The sequence below is a fragment of the Panthera tigris genome, chromosome E2 (assembly GCF_018350195.1).
Source record: "Panthera tigris isolate Pti1 chromosome E2, P.tigris_Pti1_mat1.1, whole genome shotgun sequence".
Lineage (NCBI taxonomy): Eukaryota > Metazoa > Chordata > Mammalia > Carnivora > Felidae > Panthera > Panthera tigris.
Genome location: NC_056674.1, coordinates 51,046,890 through 51,060,883, shown reverse-complemented (window position 1 = coordinate 51,060,883; position 13,994 = coordinate 51,046,890). Strand labels below are relative to the sequence as shown.

The following is a 13,994-nucleotide window of genomic DNA, read 5'->3' as shown; positions in this document are numbered from 1 at the left end:
GCAACCAGCATGCAAATAAGCTTTGTTTTTCCACCTCTAGTGTTCCAAGACCTGCGGGCGAGGGGTGAGGAAACGCGAAATCCTGTGCAAAAGCCCCCCAACGGCAGAGGATCTCCCAGAGAACCTGTGCTCCAGCGCCCCGAGGCCAGAGTCACAGGAGGGCTGTGTCTTAGGACGATGCCCCAAAAACAACCGGCTGCAGTGGGTTGTCTCTTCCTGGAGTGAGGTAGGAGTTGAGATAGTACTCAGTTTGGAGCCCGATGTGGGGCTCAGTCCCATGTCCCTGAGGTCATGACCTGAACCAAAGTCAAGAATCACACGCTCAACCAACTGAGCCACCCAGGTGTCTCTTTATTTTCTGGGTTTGTTTGTTGTTTTTTTTTTATATATATATATTCAGCTCACCCACCAGCACCCAGATGATCAAACCTTCTTCCTGTTCCACACACATAGCACAGGTGCCTACTCATTATCCATTCTTCCCTCCGACTCTTCGGCAAATCCTGACAAAGCACCCACCACATGGAACAGGCCTGTGCCCGGGCGTTTATGGCACCGCAGATAGGGTATGCAGAGTGCTGTAGTGGGGAGGTCTGTAATTCCACTGGGAGAGCTTGGGGGTCCCCCAGCCCTTCCACCAGGAGGAGTCCTTGTCAGAAGAGACTTTCCAGGGAGCATGAGTCTGAAGGATAAATAAGAATTGGGCAAGGGTGGGGTTGGGGGAAGGTTGTTGCCACTGGAGGGCACGCCCCAAAGGAGGGAGAGGGGAGAGAAGATAACACAGCCGGTATGACAGGATGAAGGTGGGGTGGAAGCTGAAAGCTTCATCAGGACCCCATTGTCGGGGCCACTTAGAACTTTGAATGAAGTAGAATAACATGATGCAAGGCAGGCGGCCCAAGGGGCAGGCAAGGCGCTCGTGGGGAGGTTGCTGTAATCGGGACGCAGGATGAGAGCATTCCAGGGGTGGGGAGAAGCAGAATCTTCGAGAGTTCCTACGGAGGCCATTGCCACCTTCAGGCATCTGTGGGTGGAGGGGAGGTAGACGGGTGAAGATAGAAGTCTCCTGGGTTTCTGGCTGGGGAAACTCGGGTGCACACGCAGACGTAGGCAACATGAGGTATGATGCCAAGCCTGAAGTCTCCGTCCGTACCTGACGGGCCAAGGTCTCTGCTGTGGGGGAGATGGCAGTATGGTGAGGAAGACAGAGGCTGAGGATGAGATAAGGTCAATAGTGGGGATGGTAGGGTACAGTAGAGGCAGGGGGTCCAGCCCATTGGTGCCCTTTTATTCCATGTATATAGTCACACACCTAGCAGTGCCTCCACTCGTCTTCCCATCCATTTTCGTTACGAGACAGTATCGCCTAATGGCTAAATGCAGGGGTAAATCAGATGTCCCCATTTGCACGCAGCCCTCAGTATTTGCTCCGGGGGTGACCCCGGGCCAGCCACTCAACATGGCAGAGGCTGGCTTCAGTGTCCACACAGTGGGGCCAATAGTCGCCCCTCCCTCACGGAGCTGTTGTGTGAAGTTCAGTGTCCTTCGTTCCTTAGGATAGTTACACCAAGTTGTAAGGACACCGATCCTTACCGCTTCCTTTCATCAAGGCTCCCTGTGTTATCCCACAATGCCATTTCACATACTTGAAACAAGGCTTCTCATCCTTCATCAGCCCTCATCCTTCTCTTTCTCCTGGAACACCGCTTCAGGCTGGAGCGCAGTCAAGTGAGAGGCAGGGTCAAGTACAGGACGAGTGATTTGGTACCTGGTGGTTCTTCCCACTCAGCCTTCTCGAACCCTCATCTCTGTGCCCCGCCTCCTTGTCACCGACTCCACGTCTTCAGAGAGGCCTGAGGTAGACCTGGACCCATAGATGACACACCCCACATGTGGACATCCACATGAACACTACACAGAGCCCCTGTGCCCGTCCTCTGCCCATGTGGTCTTTCTCTAGGAGTCAATCCGACATCCATATGGGCCGCGTGGTGCTGATGAGCTCTGAGACTTTGGGACAGTTAGCCCGCATTCTCTAGTATGAGGGATGGGGTGGCTTTATCTTTAGGATCCTTGAGTGCGTGTGGTTGACCTGCCATAATCCCATCCCACAGTGTCACATGGGTGGCTTGTCTGCTCGGCAGACTTGACTGTGGAGCTCCACATACTTAATGCCTTTTTGTCCTGGCTTCTAGTGTTCGATGACCTGTGGTTTGGGCGTGAGGAAGAGGGAGATGAAATGCAGTGAGAAGGCCTTCCAGGGAAAGCTGATCACTTTCCCGGAGCGAAGGTGCCGCCATATTAAGAAACCAATTCTCGACCTGGAAGAAGCCTGCCAGCGGGGGGCTTGTCCAGCCCGTCCTGAGTTCAGTGTGGCAGCTGGATGGTATTCATCGCCGTGGCAGCAGGTAAGCGCACCCAGGTTAAGGAGATGTATATTTAAGTGAGATTCCCAGAAAGGAGAGAGCCCACCGACCGTTGCTGTTAGGGACCTGTCCAAAGGGAAAGAACAGAAACTCAAGTTCTGGAGGCAAAATGGTTTGTGATCTTTGGCCAGCTCCACCACCTGTGTGGTCCTGGGCTGCTTCCATAATCTGTGAGCTCTGGCTTTCACATCTAGAAAATCAAGATGACAATATCTTGCAGAGCTAATGTTTTTCGTGAGTACCTAATATAAAATATTTATACTGAGCTTGTCCCATGGTGCTAAATGTTCACTATTGCTGCTGCCCCACTAAAGTCTTCTGTATTTTATTTTGAAAGAGAGAGAGGGAGGGAATCCCAAGAAGGCTCTGTGCTGTCAGCGCAGAGCCTGATGCAGGGATCAAACTCATGAACCATGAGATCGTGACCTGGGCCAAAATCAAGAGTTGGACACATAACCTAATGAGCCACCCAGGTGTCCCAAATCTTCTGTATTTTAGAAACAGTGCTCAACATCTTGACTTCTTTGGTTTTTAGGTCATGTTTCTAATAATGTGATAATGGCTACCATTTGTCAAACAGCCTTGTTCATGAGGATTTCTGTCCCTATGTTGTAGAAGAGGCAGGGAAAGCTCAGAGTTAGGCAATTCAGGCAAGGACACCCAGCTCTTAAACCCATTAGATGTTAGAGGCGCCTTTATCTCAGAAGACTTAGATGAAACTTTGGTTACAGTGGTTTGGTTCCCATTGGCTGGGATTGGTGTGGGAAGCGAAGGCTTAGAGATAAGCTGTGTTGGGGTCCTTACACCTTCCAACCAACAGATGTCATGTACATAGCCCTTCAAAGAACTTGCCAGCTTGAGAGGTACCACCCACCCCATCATTAAATATGGGGGTTGGGTGGGGGGAAATGTACGTCTACAGATCTGTGTCTCTTTAAGTATACATACATACACACTTAGGTATAATGATGTATGTGTGTGTCTGTATATACATATGCATCCACATGTCTTTGTAAGTACACATACACACATACATACGTATATATAATGTGTGTGTCTACCTATGTGTATGGGAAAGGATCTGAGAACTAAACCATGGAGAAAAAGAAAGGAAAGTAGCATGATCGTGTATCTCTAATAGGCTAGACATCATGCTTAGCACTTTATATATTGCTATGGACTTCTTTTTCAAGTTTTTATCACCATTTACTCACTTAAGAGAGAGAATCAAATTCCAAATCTCTTAAGATTATTTAGACAAAAGATCAGCAAACAATTACCAACTATTTATAAATAAAGTTTTATTAGAACACAGTCATGCTTGTTTTTGTTTACATATTGCCCATGGCTGCTTTCATGCTACAAAGGCAGAATAGTTGCACCAAAGACCACATGGCCCACAAAGGTGAACATATTGACTATCTTGACCTCTACAGAAAAAGTTTACCAACTTCTGGTTTAGATGATGTGATAATCATATAGCTATATTTGAATTTGGTGCTAAAATCCAAAACTCTTTCCACTCCCATGTTTTTTTCCTTCCAAATCCCAGTTCATATAATGATGCTTGTCCAGAATGAAGACTTCACCTATCTACAAAATAAGAAAAAGAATGTAGTGAATTTTTAAAAGCAAAACAAAAAATAATCAAGGTAAAAGGGCTGTCTTGTTTTTCCCTGATATTATGTTATAAAATATCTTTCCATATGTGTCTGGAAAAACTAAAAAAAGTTGATAGTCCTTGTTAGCCATCTATTTTCTTTTTTTTTTAATTGAACAGCGAAATCACTGACTTCTGGGAAGCACCCACCCACTGTGCCAACTCAGAATTTGGCTGGCCACCGAGGGCATGGTTCCAAAGCTTCCTTGGATGAAGTATTATTTCCTTGCTGTCCTAATTCTGAACTATCTCTCCCCCAATACTGCATCTGCAGAGATTATCTGGAATTATTTAAATACCGTGATGAGTTGCCTAGGTTTCTGCATTCTTACGGCAGCTTCCGTATTTCTGGAAGCTCTCTTCTTTATGAGTCACTTAACTGAAGACACATTCTCTGGGGCGGGATAGGCAGCATTCCAATCAGATCACCTAGCTCCTGTGTGTTACAACAACGGTGAACTTGAGCACACATACCGGTCTCTGGCCAACTCCCATTTTGCCAGCAGGCCCCCTGGACATGGCATGAAGCATGGAGATCCCTTCTATTTGACGTCACTGACCTCAGAAAGGACACCCTCCAGTCAAGTGTTGCTGACTCCTTCCTCTTTCCTTCTTGTGCAGTGCACGGTGACCTGTGGAGGGGGCGTCCAGACCCGCTCGGTCCACTGTGTCCAGCAGGGCCGGCCTTCCTCCAGTTGTCTGCTCCGTCACAAACCTCCCGTGCTACGAGCCTGTAACACAAACTTCTGTCCAGCTCCTGCAAAGAGAGGTAACGAGGCCTGTACTCCAGTCACTTTTACCAAATCGTCAGAGAGTTTTCCAAAACTCCATCGTATGTGCTTGTGCCGCTTATTCCTAGAACAACTCTTGGGGGAGGGCACCATTCACATCACAATCTGTGAACAGTGCTGCTCAGAGGCATACGAGGCACAAATCTGGGGCAGTTCCTGCCCCAAATGCTTATTTGCATACATTCGCAGGGAAAATCTAATTCTGTGCTAAGGCTTTTTAGCTATTCTTACTTTGAAAGGGGGAAACAGTCATCTTGCAAGTCCATTTTCTTTTGAAGTTATTTTCGAGAGAGTGTGCGCACAAGTCAGGGAGGGGAGAGAGAATCCAAGGCAGGCTCCGAGCTGTCAGTGCAGAGCCAGATGCGCGGCTCAAACTCACAAACCGTGTGGTCATGACCTGAGCTGAAGTAGGATGCTTAACCCACGGAGCCACCCAGGTGCCCACAAGTCCGTTTTTAAAAACTGTTTTAGGGGCGCCTGGGTGGCTCAGTCGGTTGAGCGGCCGACTTCGGCTCAGGTCATGATCTCGCAGTCCGTGAGTTCGAGCCCCACGTCGGGCTCTGTGCTGACAGCTCGGAGCCTGGAGCCTGTTTCCGATTCTGTGTCTCCCTCTCTCTGACCCTCCCCTGTTCATGCTCTGTCTCTGTCTCAAAAATAAATAAAACGTTAAAAAAAAAATTTAAAAACTGTTTTAGTTGAACAAGCAAACGAAAAAGTAACCACCACGCACCAGAGACTGTACCAACTAGTGGGAATGCAAGAGTGAACAGGAACTGGGGACACGGGTGACATTCCGTGAACATTCTTCCTCCTGGGACCCACCTTAGATGTTTCCTTTGTTGCCGTCCGTTTAAATGAAGTGCAGGTGTGCTGGTGGAAAAACGGGAAATTGAACGATCTGGGTGAACTGTGCTTCTTTTTCAGTAGCCCAACTCATTTTGAAGAACTCTAACACCAGGGAATAGTTCCTCCCCCCTAATCAGATTTCTTTGTGCTAAAGAATTATTTTCCACCACGGGCCTGCTGAGTTTGCTTTTCATCCGATCGCAGCTTTCCCAAGACTGCTTCACTTCTTACTCCGTGCTTCCCAATTTGTGGTGAATCAGATTCAGAACTGTCACTCAGATTCTCCCCTGTCCCTGTCCCTTTGCATTTTATCTCTAAGACCCTTCGCTCCAGGCTCTGGGTGTCAATTTTCCCTCCTCTGCACGCTCTCCTTATCTGAGGCTTGCAACCAGAGAGAAAACTAGCAAGATAGTAGCTGCTCCGAGCCCTGTCACCTCCAGGGCAGTGCTGGAATTCTACAAACCCGCGGGCTTCCCAAACAGGTTAACGGGGGAAAGAAACACACCTTTGGAGCAAGTAGTCCTGTTCTTGCAGACTGTCTCCTCCTTTCTTCCCCATCGGTGATTGCTCCTTTCTCCCCCGTTAGTCAGATGGCCCCAGACAAACCCACACGTGGAAAGAATCAGAAGTGCAAGCCCCTTACATACTCAGAGACAGAATAAAGGACAATGGTCGATCATGCACATTGCTCAGCAGTTCTCTCCTGGGCAGGAGTTCAAGGGGAGGAGAGCCAAGACATATGTTAGGTCCAAGATTAGTGGGGAGGCCCCTGGTGTCATTATCTTACTCATCCGGCACCGTGCCCGGCCCACCATTGGTGTTCAACGTGTGTTAAAAGAAAGATTGTGCATCAAGTACGGTGAGGTTCTCTACTTCACTCAAAGCTGGGTCACTAAGCACCTACTCTATATCCCTAGCATTCTTCTAGGGACAAAAGAACAAGGCAACATCCTGGTCTTAAGCTACAAGGAGTCAGTGTCTCAGAGGAGGAGGAAGCTGCAACAAGAAATCTAAGTGGAGTGTTAACCAGTGTTAGGATGGAGGTCGGTTCTTCATGGGTTGCAGGGATGGGGGCCGTGATAGATGACGGTATGAAAAAGGTTTATTAGAAGGACCTCTCTCCTTGCCTCTTGACTAAATCAGGTCTCTCTAGGCAAGAGGAGTCAAGTAAGAAGGCAGGTATGAAAGACACAAGTCTAGGTGTTTCTTCTTGGCCACGGTTGTGGCCTATGGTTTTACAAAGTTGGAGGCCACCTCCCGCCTCCCCCAGGGAGAGTGCCATGCCCCAACTACTGCCTGGTTCATCTTCCTTCTTAAATCACTGGTGGGGTGACCATGGGTGGAATTTAAGAAACAAAACAGATGAACATATGCGAAGAGGGTGGGAAGAGAAGAGAGGGAAACGAACCACGAGAGATGTTTCACGATAGGGAACAGACTATGGGTTGATAGAGGGAGGTGGGAGGGGATGGGCTTTAAGGAGGGCACTGGGCCTTGTAGCTAAGTGATGAATCACTGACTTCTACTCCTAAAACCAATATTGTACTGTATGTTAACTAAAATTAAAATTTTTAAAAAGGAAAAAAAAAATTAGTGGGCAGTAAGTAAATCCATGGTGACCAAGGAAAGAAATGGTAATACTTTGAACCTCCTCTGAGATTCCCATGATGGGCCATGCACCCCCATGGGCAAGGTTTTAAACTCTCTGAGCTATTTATAAAATGGAGAAATGCTGCTACCTTAAGATATTATGGAGAGTTTTTCACATTTACTGGGAACGAGGAACTGTTTTGGTGTCTGATTGTAGACAGAATGACGAACAAAATGGGCAAAGCTTCCACTCTCCTATCTGGAAACAGACAACAAACCAGTAAGTATACAATGTCAGATGGTAAAGTAGAAAATAAAACTTAAGCAGAGTGTGGAGCACAAGAATGACTGGGGGTGAGGAGGAGGAGGGAAACCCCGTTTAGATGGGCTTGTCACGCAAGGCCACCTGGATGATGCGATATTTGAACAGGGACCTAAAGGCTGGTGAGCTAGGTGTGTATCTAGAAGGATCGTGTTCCTGTCAGAGGGGAGAGCGCATGCAAAGGCCCTGAGGCAGCAGTGTGTGAATCTGATCAGGGACAGCAAGACACCTGGAGTAGGATGTAGAAAGCAGACAGGAGTTAGGTGATTAGCTGAAGCTTGTCCTGGAAGTCTTGTCAGTCATTGGAAGGACTTGAGATTTAACTCCAACTGAGGTGGAAGCCGATACTGAACTTCAAGCCCAAGAGCAGTGGGATCTGACTTGTGGGAGGATCGCCCACAGTTACCCAGAGAAGAAAGAGCACAGGGCCCAGGGCCGAAGGAGGACTTGTCTACTCTTGTTCGGGAGAAGTTCCCACTGGAGCAGAGGCACTCGTGGGAGTGGTGGGGTGCCAGGAGATTCTGAAGATTGAGCTTATATTTGTCAGTTGTTGGCATGAAGGATGTGAGGCAAAGAAAGAGGGCGCCAAGGTCATCCTCAGCATAAATAAAATACCTGATTAACAGCTCCGATAACCAGCGATTAGTGATCAATATCCCAACGGTAATGAAACACAGGGCTCATATCGACGGCACAGTGATACGCCCCACTTCTGCTTCCGGACATACCTTGAGCTTATAGCACGAGCTGCAGAAGCCTGCTGAAATCCCATTCTTCTCCCAAGAGGGGTCCATAAACCGTGCAGTTAGGACCGTGGTTTTAGTGGCCTGTTTTGGTCCTGATGTGGTGTCTCTGCAACTGAAACAGAAGCTGACTCAGATGTGCATTCTGATTGAATGGGCTCCATGCTAATTGACTGGGGTATAAGATACTGTACAAGTATATGTTTAAAATAATGGATGTAGCTACATCTATATGTGTATATATAGGCAAACAGAGTTTGGATGGGTCTTCATCTCATGTCTGACTTGGATCCCTCAGGTAATAGACGCCACACCCTTCTCCTACCAGCAGCACCCCTCCCCTGGTGGCCCCATGTCAGTACATATGACCATTCTTCTAGATGCTCAGGGCAAAAAGCTTATCACCATTCTTGATTCTTCTTTCTTCTCTCGTACCTTTACCAGCCTGCCAGAAAATTCTCTAGACTCTACCTTCAAGATATATCCAGGAGTTATTGAAAAGGAAAAAAAAAAATCACTGCTACTTCTCCTTTATACCCAAGTTGAGACTTTGAACTGGTTGTTTCAGCTGTAAAAACGAATTTGTTCACTACTTCTTGAGCAGCTACTCTGTGACAGGCACTAAGCCTTGGGAATAAAGTAATGAAAACAGTAGGCAAAATCTCTGCTCTCAAGGATTTTACATTCTAGAGAGGAGCCAGACAATAAAGAGGCACAGGATATGATGAGTGCTCATAGATCATTGTAGAAAAATAAAGCAAGGTAAGGAGTAGGGAGGGCTCTCTGGGAGGCCACAGAGCTTGCTGCTTGTAAGAGGGACTCTGGGAAGGCCCTAGTGTCAGTGACCTTTGAGCAGAGACTTGGGATCCTGGGAGAAACCACATTTTTCCTGGCATGATGGGCCATGAGCCAGGTGGTCCGTGTCAGGGAGGGAAGAGAGGAGGAAGATGAGGTCAACTGTTAGTGGAGAGACCAGTTGTCGGCCATCATAAGGACTAAACCTTTCATTCCGGGTGGACAGAGGGGCCAAAGGAAGAGTTTAGGGCTGAGACACGGCATGAACCGACATACATTTTCAAAGGATCAGCGGGGCGACTAAGGGATGGGGGTCCAGTGGGTGCATTTTAGGCAGAGGAATGAAGGCATGGGGAAGGAGGTGTAGGCAGTGCTGAATCACAGGGAGACAGGATACAAATCGGGAGCAATGGGAAAAAGAAACAGGAGGACGGAGAGCATTGCGAGCCATGTCCCAGGGCCCAGAGCAGAGCCGTTGCAGGAGGAATGTGGAAGGGACGTGGGTGGGTACGTATGGGCAGTGTGGGGCTTGGGGCCAGGTGTCTCTCAAGCCTGGCATGGAGGAAGGGGAAAACACTTGGAACCATGAAGGAAAAGGCTTCTTTGTGTATAGGGTAGACCATAAATACTTTTTTCAAGTCAAAACTCCTTGAGAATCCAGTACAACAGCGAGGCCCTGACCATAAAATGGACACGGCCCTTCTGGTTGGGAATCCCCAATGCCCAATGTGCTCCGTCCAGCCCATAATCACACGGGTTAACAAAAGACGTCAGAAAGGACTGGTGTTGACTTCAGTTCACTTAACTGCAACTTGACTGTGGGATTTGTTTAAATCAACAGAGTGTTGCAGCTGGGCCTCAAATCCAGGTGTGCTGACTCCGGGTGTATTAGACCAAATCGCAGCCCAACCCCTAACACACTGTTCTAGGGATGCAACGTGTAGCTCCCAGGCTACTGGGAAGGATCACCCATGAATCTCTGGCTGGAAAGGGCATGGCGTTTTTTTAAACACCCATTCCCCCCCCCCCCCCCCCCCCCCCCCCCCCCCGGCCTTAACATTTAGCTAATGGTCACAGCCCCTTTTGATGTCTTAATCCTGCTTCTCCCACCCTCCCAGCCAAATCCTAGTATATAACGAGCAGAACCATTCAGAGACAAGGCATTCGGGCCCTCACCTTAGAAAAAAGGCTAAGCTCTCTTCAATGGTGTTAAATTTTTTTTTTTTTCCTGATTGCAGAAGATCCATCCTGTGTAGATTTCTTCAGCTGGTGTCACCTCGTTCCTCAACATGGCATCTGCAACCACAAATTTCACGGTCATCAGTGCTGCAAATCCTGCACGAGGAAGAGCTGACCTTGACGCCCTCCCTAACTCCGCAGGGCCAGGGTCTCCCCTCTCACCTCCGGAGCTCGAAAGCTGAACCCTGCAGACCACTCCTGCATGGCTACAGCAGCCCCCGGGGAGCTGGCTCTCAAGAACAGACAGGCCCCTTCTCCAAGTCCCCAAAGCACACGGTACTCCGAAGCACTTGAAGATGGGAAGCGAGGACCCATCTGACTTCCAAGAGAAATGACAAAAGAACATTTTTGATTTGCACTGTTACAGGAAAGAGGTGATGAGTCACATTGAGATACATCACCTTTTAATTTTGACGAAGAATCTGGTCAACTCTGGGAGAGACACCCCCCGCCCCCACCCTTGAACTTTAGAGTGTTCCATGGCAAGGACATCTGTTTCGAAACGGTTCTTGAAGACTTAGATCCAAGACTGAGCCTTGGAGCAATCAAATACGGATGGAACACCTTGCTTAACCGTTATTCGGGGCTCACAGTTGGATAGACGCTGTGGCCAGCCCGAACTCGGTTACACAGGAAGCCAAATGGTGCTCATAACTGTGCTTGCTGCTGGACCAACAAGCTTCACGTTATGTTTATTCAGTGTGCGTGTGTTGTTTTTATTATTTTGTTCAAAGTATATCCTGCTTATAGAGAGTCTCCAAGACTAAAATTTACAACTTGAAAAGTGTTCTGAGGAATATTCTGAAAACAGGGCAACTTGGACTATTTAAGATCTCCATTGAATTGACATTACAATCTGAAAAAAAAAAACAAAACTTACATCAAAGGCCAACGTTGACGTCCTACACATTATATGAACCTCGTAACTCTTGGTGCTAGCTGAACAAGGACACGGAACCTCAAGTCTGCTCTTTGGGAATCAGAATTGGTGAGGTGTTCATTTCTGGTAAAAAGCGAGGAGGAGCTAAGTAGCAAAATCACAGTGTTAGACCATCATTTATAATGTTCCCTACATATCATCAGGGCTGCTTGGAAAATTAAAGACCACTTGTGGTTTTTCTCCTACCAACTGTCATGTTTAAAATTTCCCTAAGATTTAGTTAACAACAAGAAAAGAGTGGCAATAGAAAACCCATCTGTCTTCTTGCTATGTTAATATTAATAAATCATAAGCCAAGACCCTTCAATAAATAAGAATATTTTATAATCTTACAGATGATATTTTCAGTCATCGGAAGCCAGCTGTTGATAGGCATTAATGAGCTTAAAATTGTTCTCAGTTGGAAAATACCACACTATTTTGCCAAAACCAAATTGACTTACAAGATGGAGTCCTCCTGTCATTTTTTGAGATGTGGTTAAAAAGGGCATATTTATATAATTCCACGCTATTCCTCAGTTTCTTTGATGAATGGAACCCAATTTTACTGCTTTCTCAAGTCTCAATTCAAACAGGGTTTGCCAGCTCAGCACCACCAACTAGACAGTGGTTTGTTAAATTTAGAACATCCTTCGTTCCCATTCTAATTAAAATCATGCCTTCTTGAATCTCAGAGAAATAACGATTGAATAGTCTCTCAAACCACTTGGCTTGGCCTAGAGTAGCAGCCATTTTATCATCAAAAAAATATAGTTCCACATCCCCACCCCCTTGCCCTCTGAAAAATTGCAAATTATTCATTTCTTTATATAATGATCATTTTATTATTTTATGGAAAAATTAATTTATTAATAGCCTATTCTTATGTGTTCTCACTTGCTTCTCTAAGTGATATTAATTCTGAGGAAAAATGATGAATAAAACAATGGGTTATAGAGAAAAGTCAAAATATATGTGTAATATTTAATTATTTTATAAGTTTTATAATAAAGTGTTCTGTTTCTTTATCTTTGAGATTTGTTAAGTTCTTGAATAAATTTGAAGTCAAGTTACTTCCAAGATGATTTAACTGTGTAAGTGTTGATTAGGAATTTCAGAGAGTGGTTTTGCAATGAAAGGTAAGACACTCATTAATTGGTTCTTCTTGCTTGTGTATGAGAAAATTAGAAACCACCAAATGCCAGAGGGAAAGAGAGGAAGATTTACCGTATTTTTTTTTTAATTTTTTTTTTAACGTTTATTTATTTTTGAGAGAGAGAGAGAGAGACAGAGCATGAACGGGGAAGGGCCAGAGAGAGAGGGAGACACAGGATCTGAAGCAAGCTCCAGGCTCTGAGCTGTCAGCACAGAGCCTGACGCGGGGCTGGGACTCACAGAGCAGGAAATCATGACCTGAGCCGAAGTCGGTCGCTTAACCGACTGAGCCACCCAGGTGCCCCAAGATTTACCATTTTATGGAGATACTCAGTTATTTTTTTCCTGCTCTAATGCTGTTTCAATGTTTGTGGAAACCATCCAAGTTAGCTAGGTAAACCTACCATAAGTATAGTTGGTTTTCTCTCTCCTTTGTTTTTTGCATTTGAATAGCATTCTGGTGAAGCCTTTCTTTTTGCAAAAAAAAAAAAAAAAAAAGGGGGAAGGAAGGAAAAAAAAAAATTAAAATGCAATTATTTCAGATTTCCCATGTTTGGAATCATCAGACCAGCGGAGAACAAAAACAATCTGGGCACAGTCCATCCAGTTGACCTGAATATATAATATTTTCCCTACATATGTGATTTTCTGTATCTATACATATACACATATATATTTGTATGTGAATATATGTGTATGTATGTGAATCACTTAGGCATGCAGATCTTTAAGAGGATTTTAACATGGATTATTGCTATCTGCCAATGGTTAAGAATGAAAAAGAGAATAGATGGCATGTGAAAACAGCAAAAAAGAGGGGCACGTGGGTGGCTCGGTTGATGAAGCATTCCACCTCGGCTCAGATCATGATCTCATAGTTTGTGAGTTCAAGCCCCCCTTCAGGCTCTGTGCTGGCAGCTCAGAGCCGGGAGCCTGCTTCCGATTCTGTGTCTCCCTCTCTCTCTCTGCCCTTCCCCTGATCGATCTCTGGCTCTCTGGCTCTCTCTCAAAAATAAGGTATTCTTGTACCTTTTGGTAATAAAAGATTAATGAAAGCAACCATATATTTAGTTTTTAGAGGGCTCTAGGGACTTTATATAGGTATGTTATCTCTTTTCATCCTCACAACACTCTAGGAAGATAACTATTTTTTTCCCTTTGCAGACAAGGACTCTGGGATTCAGAGATCACATATTTCATCCAAGGTAGCCAGAAGAGTAAGCTCCATAAACATTTAAATTGCTCATTTCAGTTAAAGATAGTCACTGTAATTGGTTTATATCTGGAAAAAAAATTCCTATCTGGAAAAAAAAATCCTCAGCGAGAATAGGGGAACTGTTCAGAGTTCCTCAGCAACATTCAGGTTAGCATCACCAAGCTAAAGATAAAGCTGGAATTTTCTGTCACTAAGAGGATTTTTATCTTTAATCCTCATTGACATTTGTGCATAGCAAAGGAAAACTGTACCTATTTAATCGTCCCTTTTCCTGATAGACATGGAGAATCAT

The 13,994-nt window shown here is 45.8% G+C and overlaps 1 protein-coding gene across 1 annotated transcript in view; it reads left to right on the top strand.

The window, feature by feature from the left end:
* ADAMTS18 (ADAM metallopeptidase with thrombospondin type 1 motif 18) overlaps positions 1–12,364 on the top strand; it is a 140,036-nt gene extending 127,672 nt beyond the window's left edge. The window contains exons 20-23 of the mRNA XM_042968087.1: positions 41–226; positions 2,196–2,408; positions 4,708–4,855; positions 10,412–12,364. Of these exons, the coding sequence (XP_042824021.1) occupies positions 41–226; positions 2,196–2,408; positions 4,708–4,855; positions 10,412–10,527 (663 nt within the window). The 3' untranslated portion in view covers positions 10,528–12,364. The remainder of the gene's footprint in view (positions 1–40; positions 227–2,195; positions 2,409–4,707; positions 4,856–10,411) is intronic.
* Positions 12,365–13,994: the final 1,630 nt, after the last annotated feature.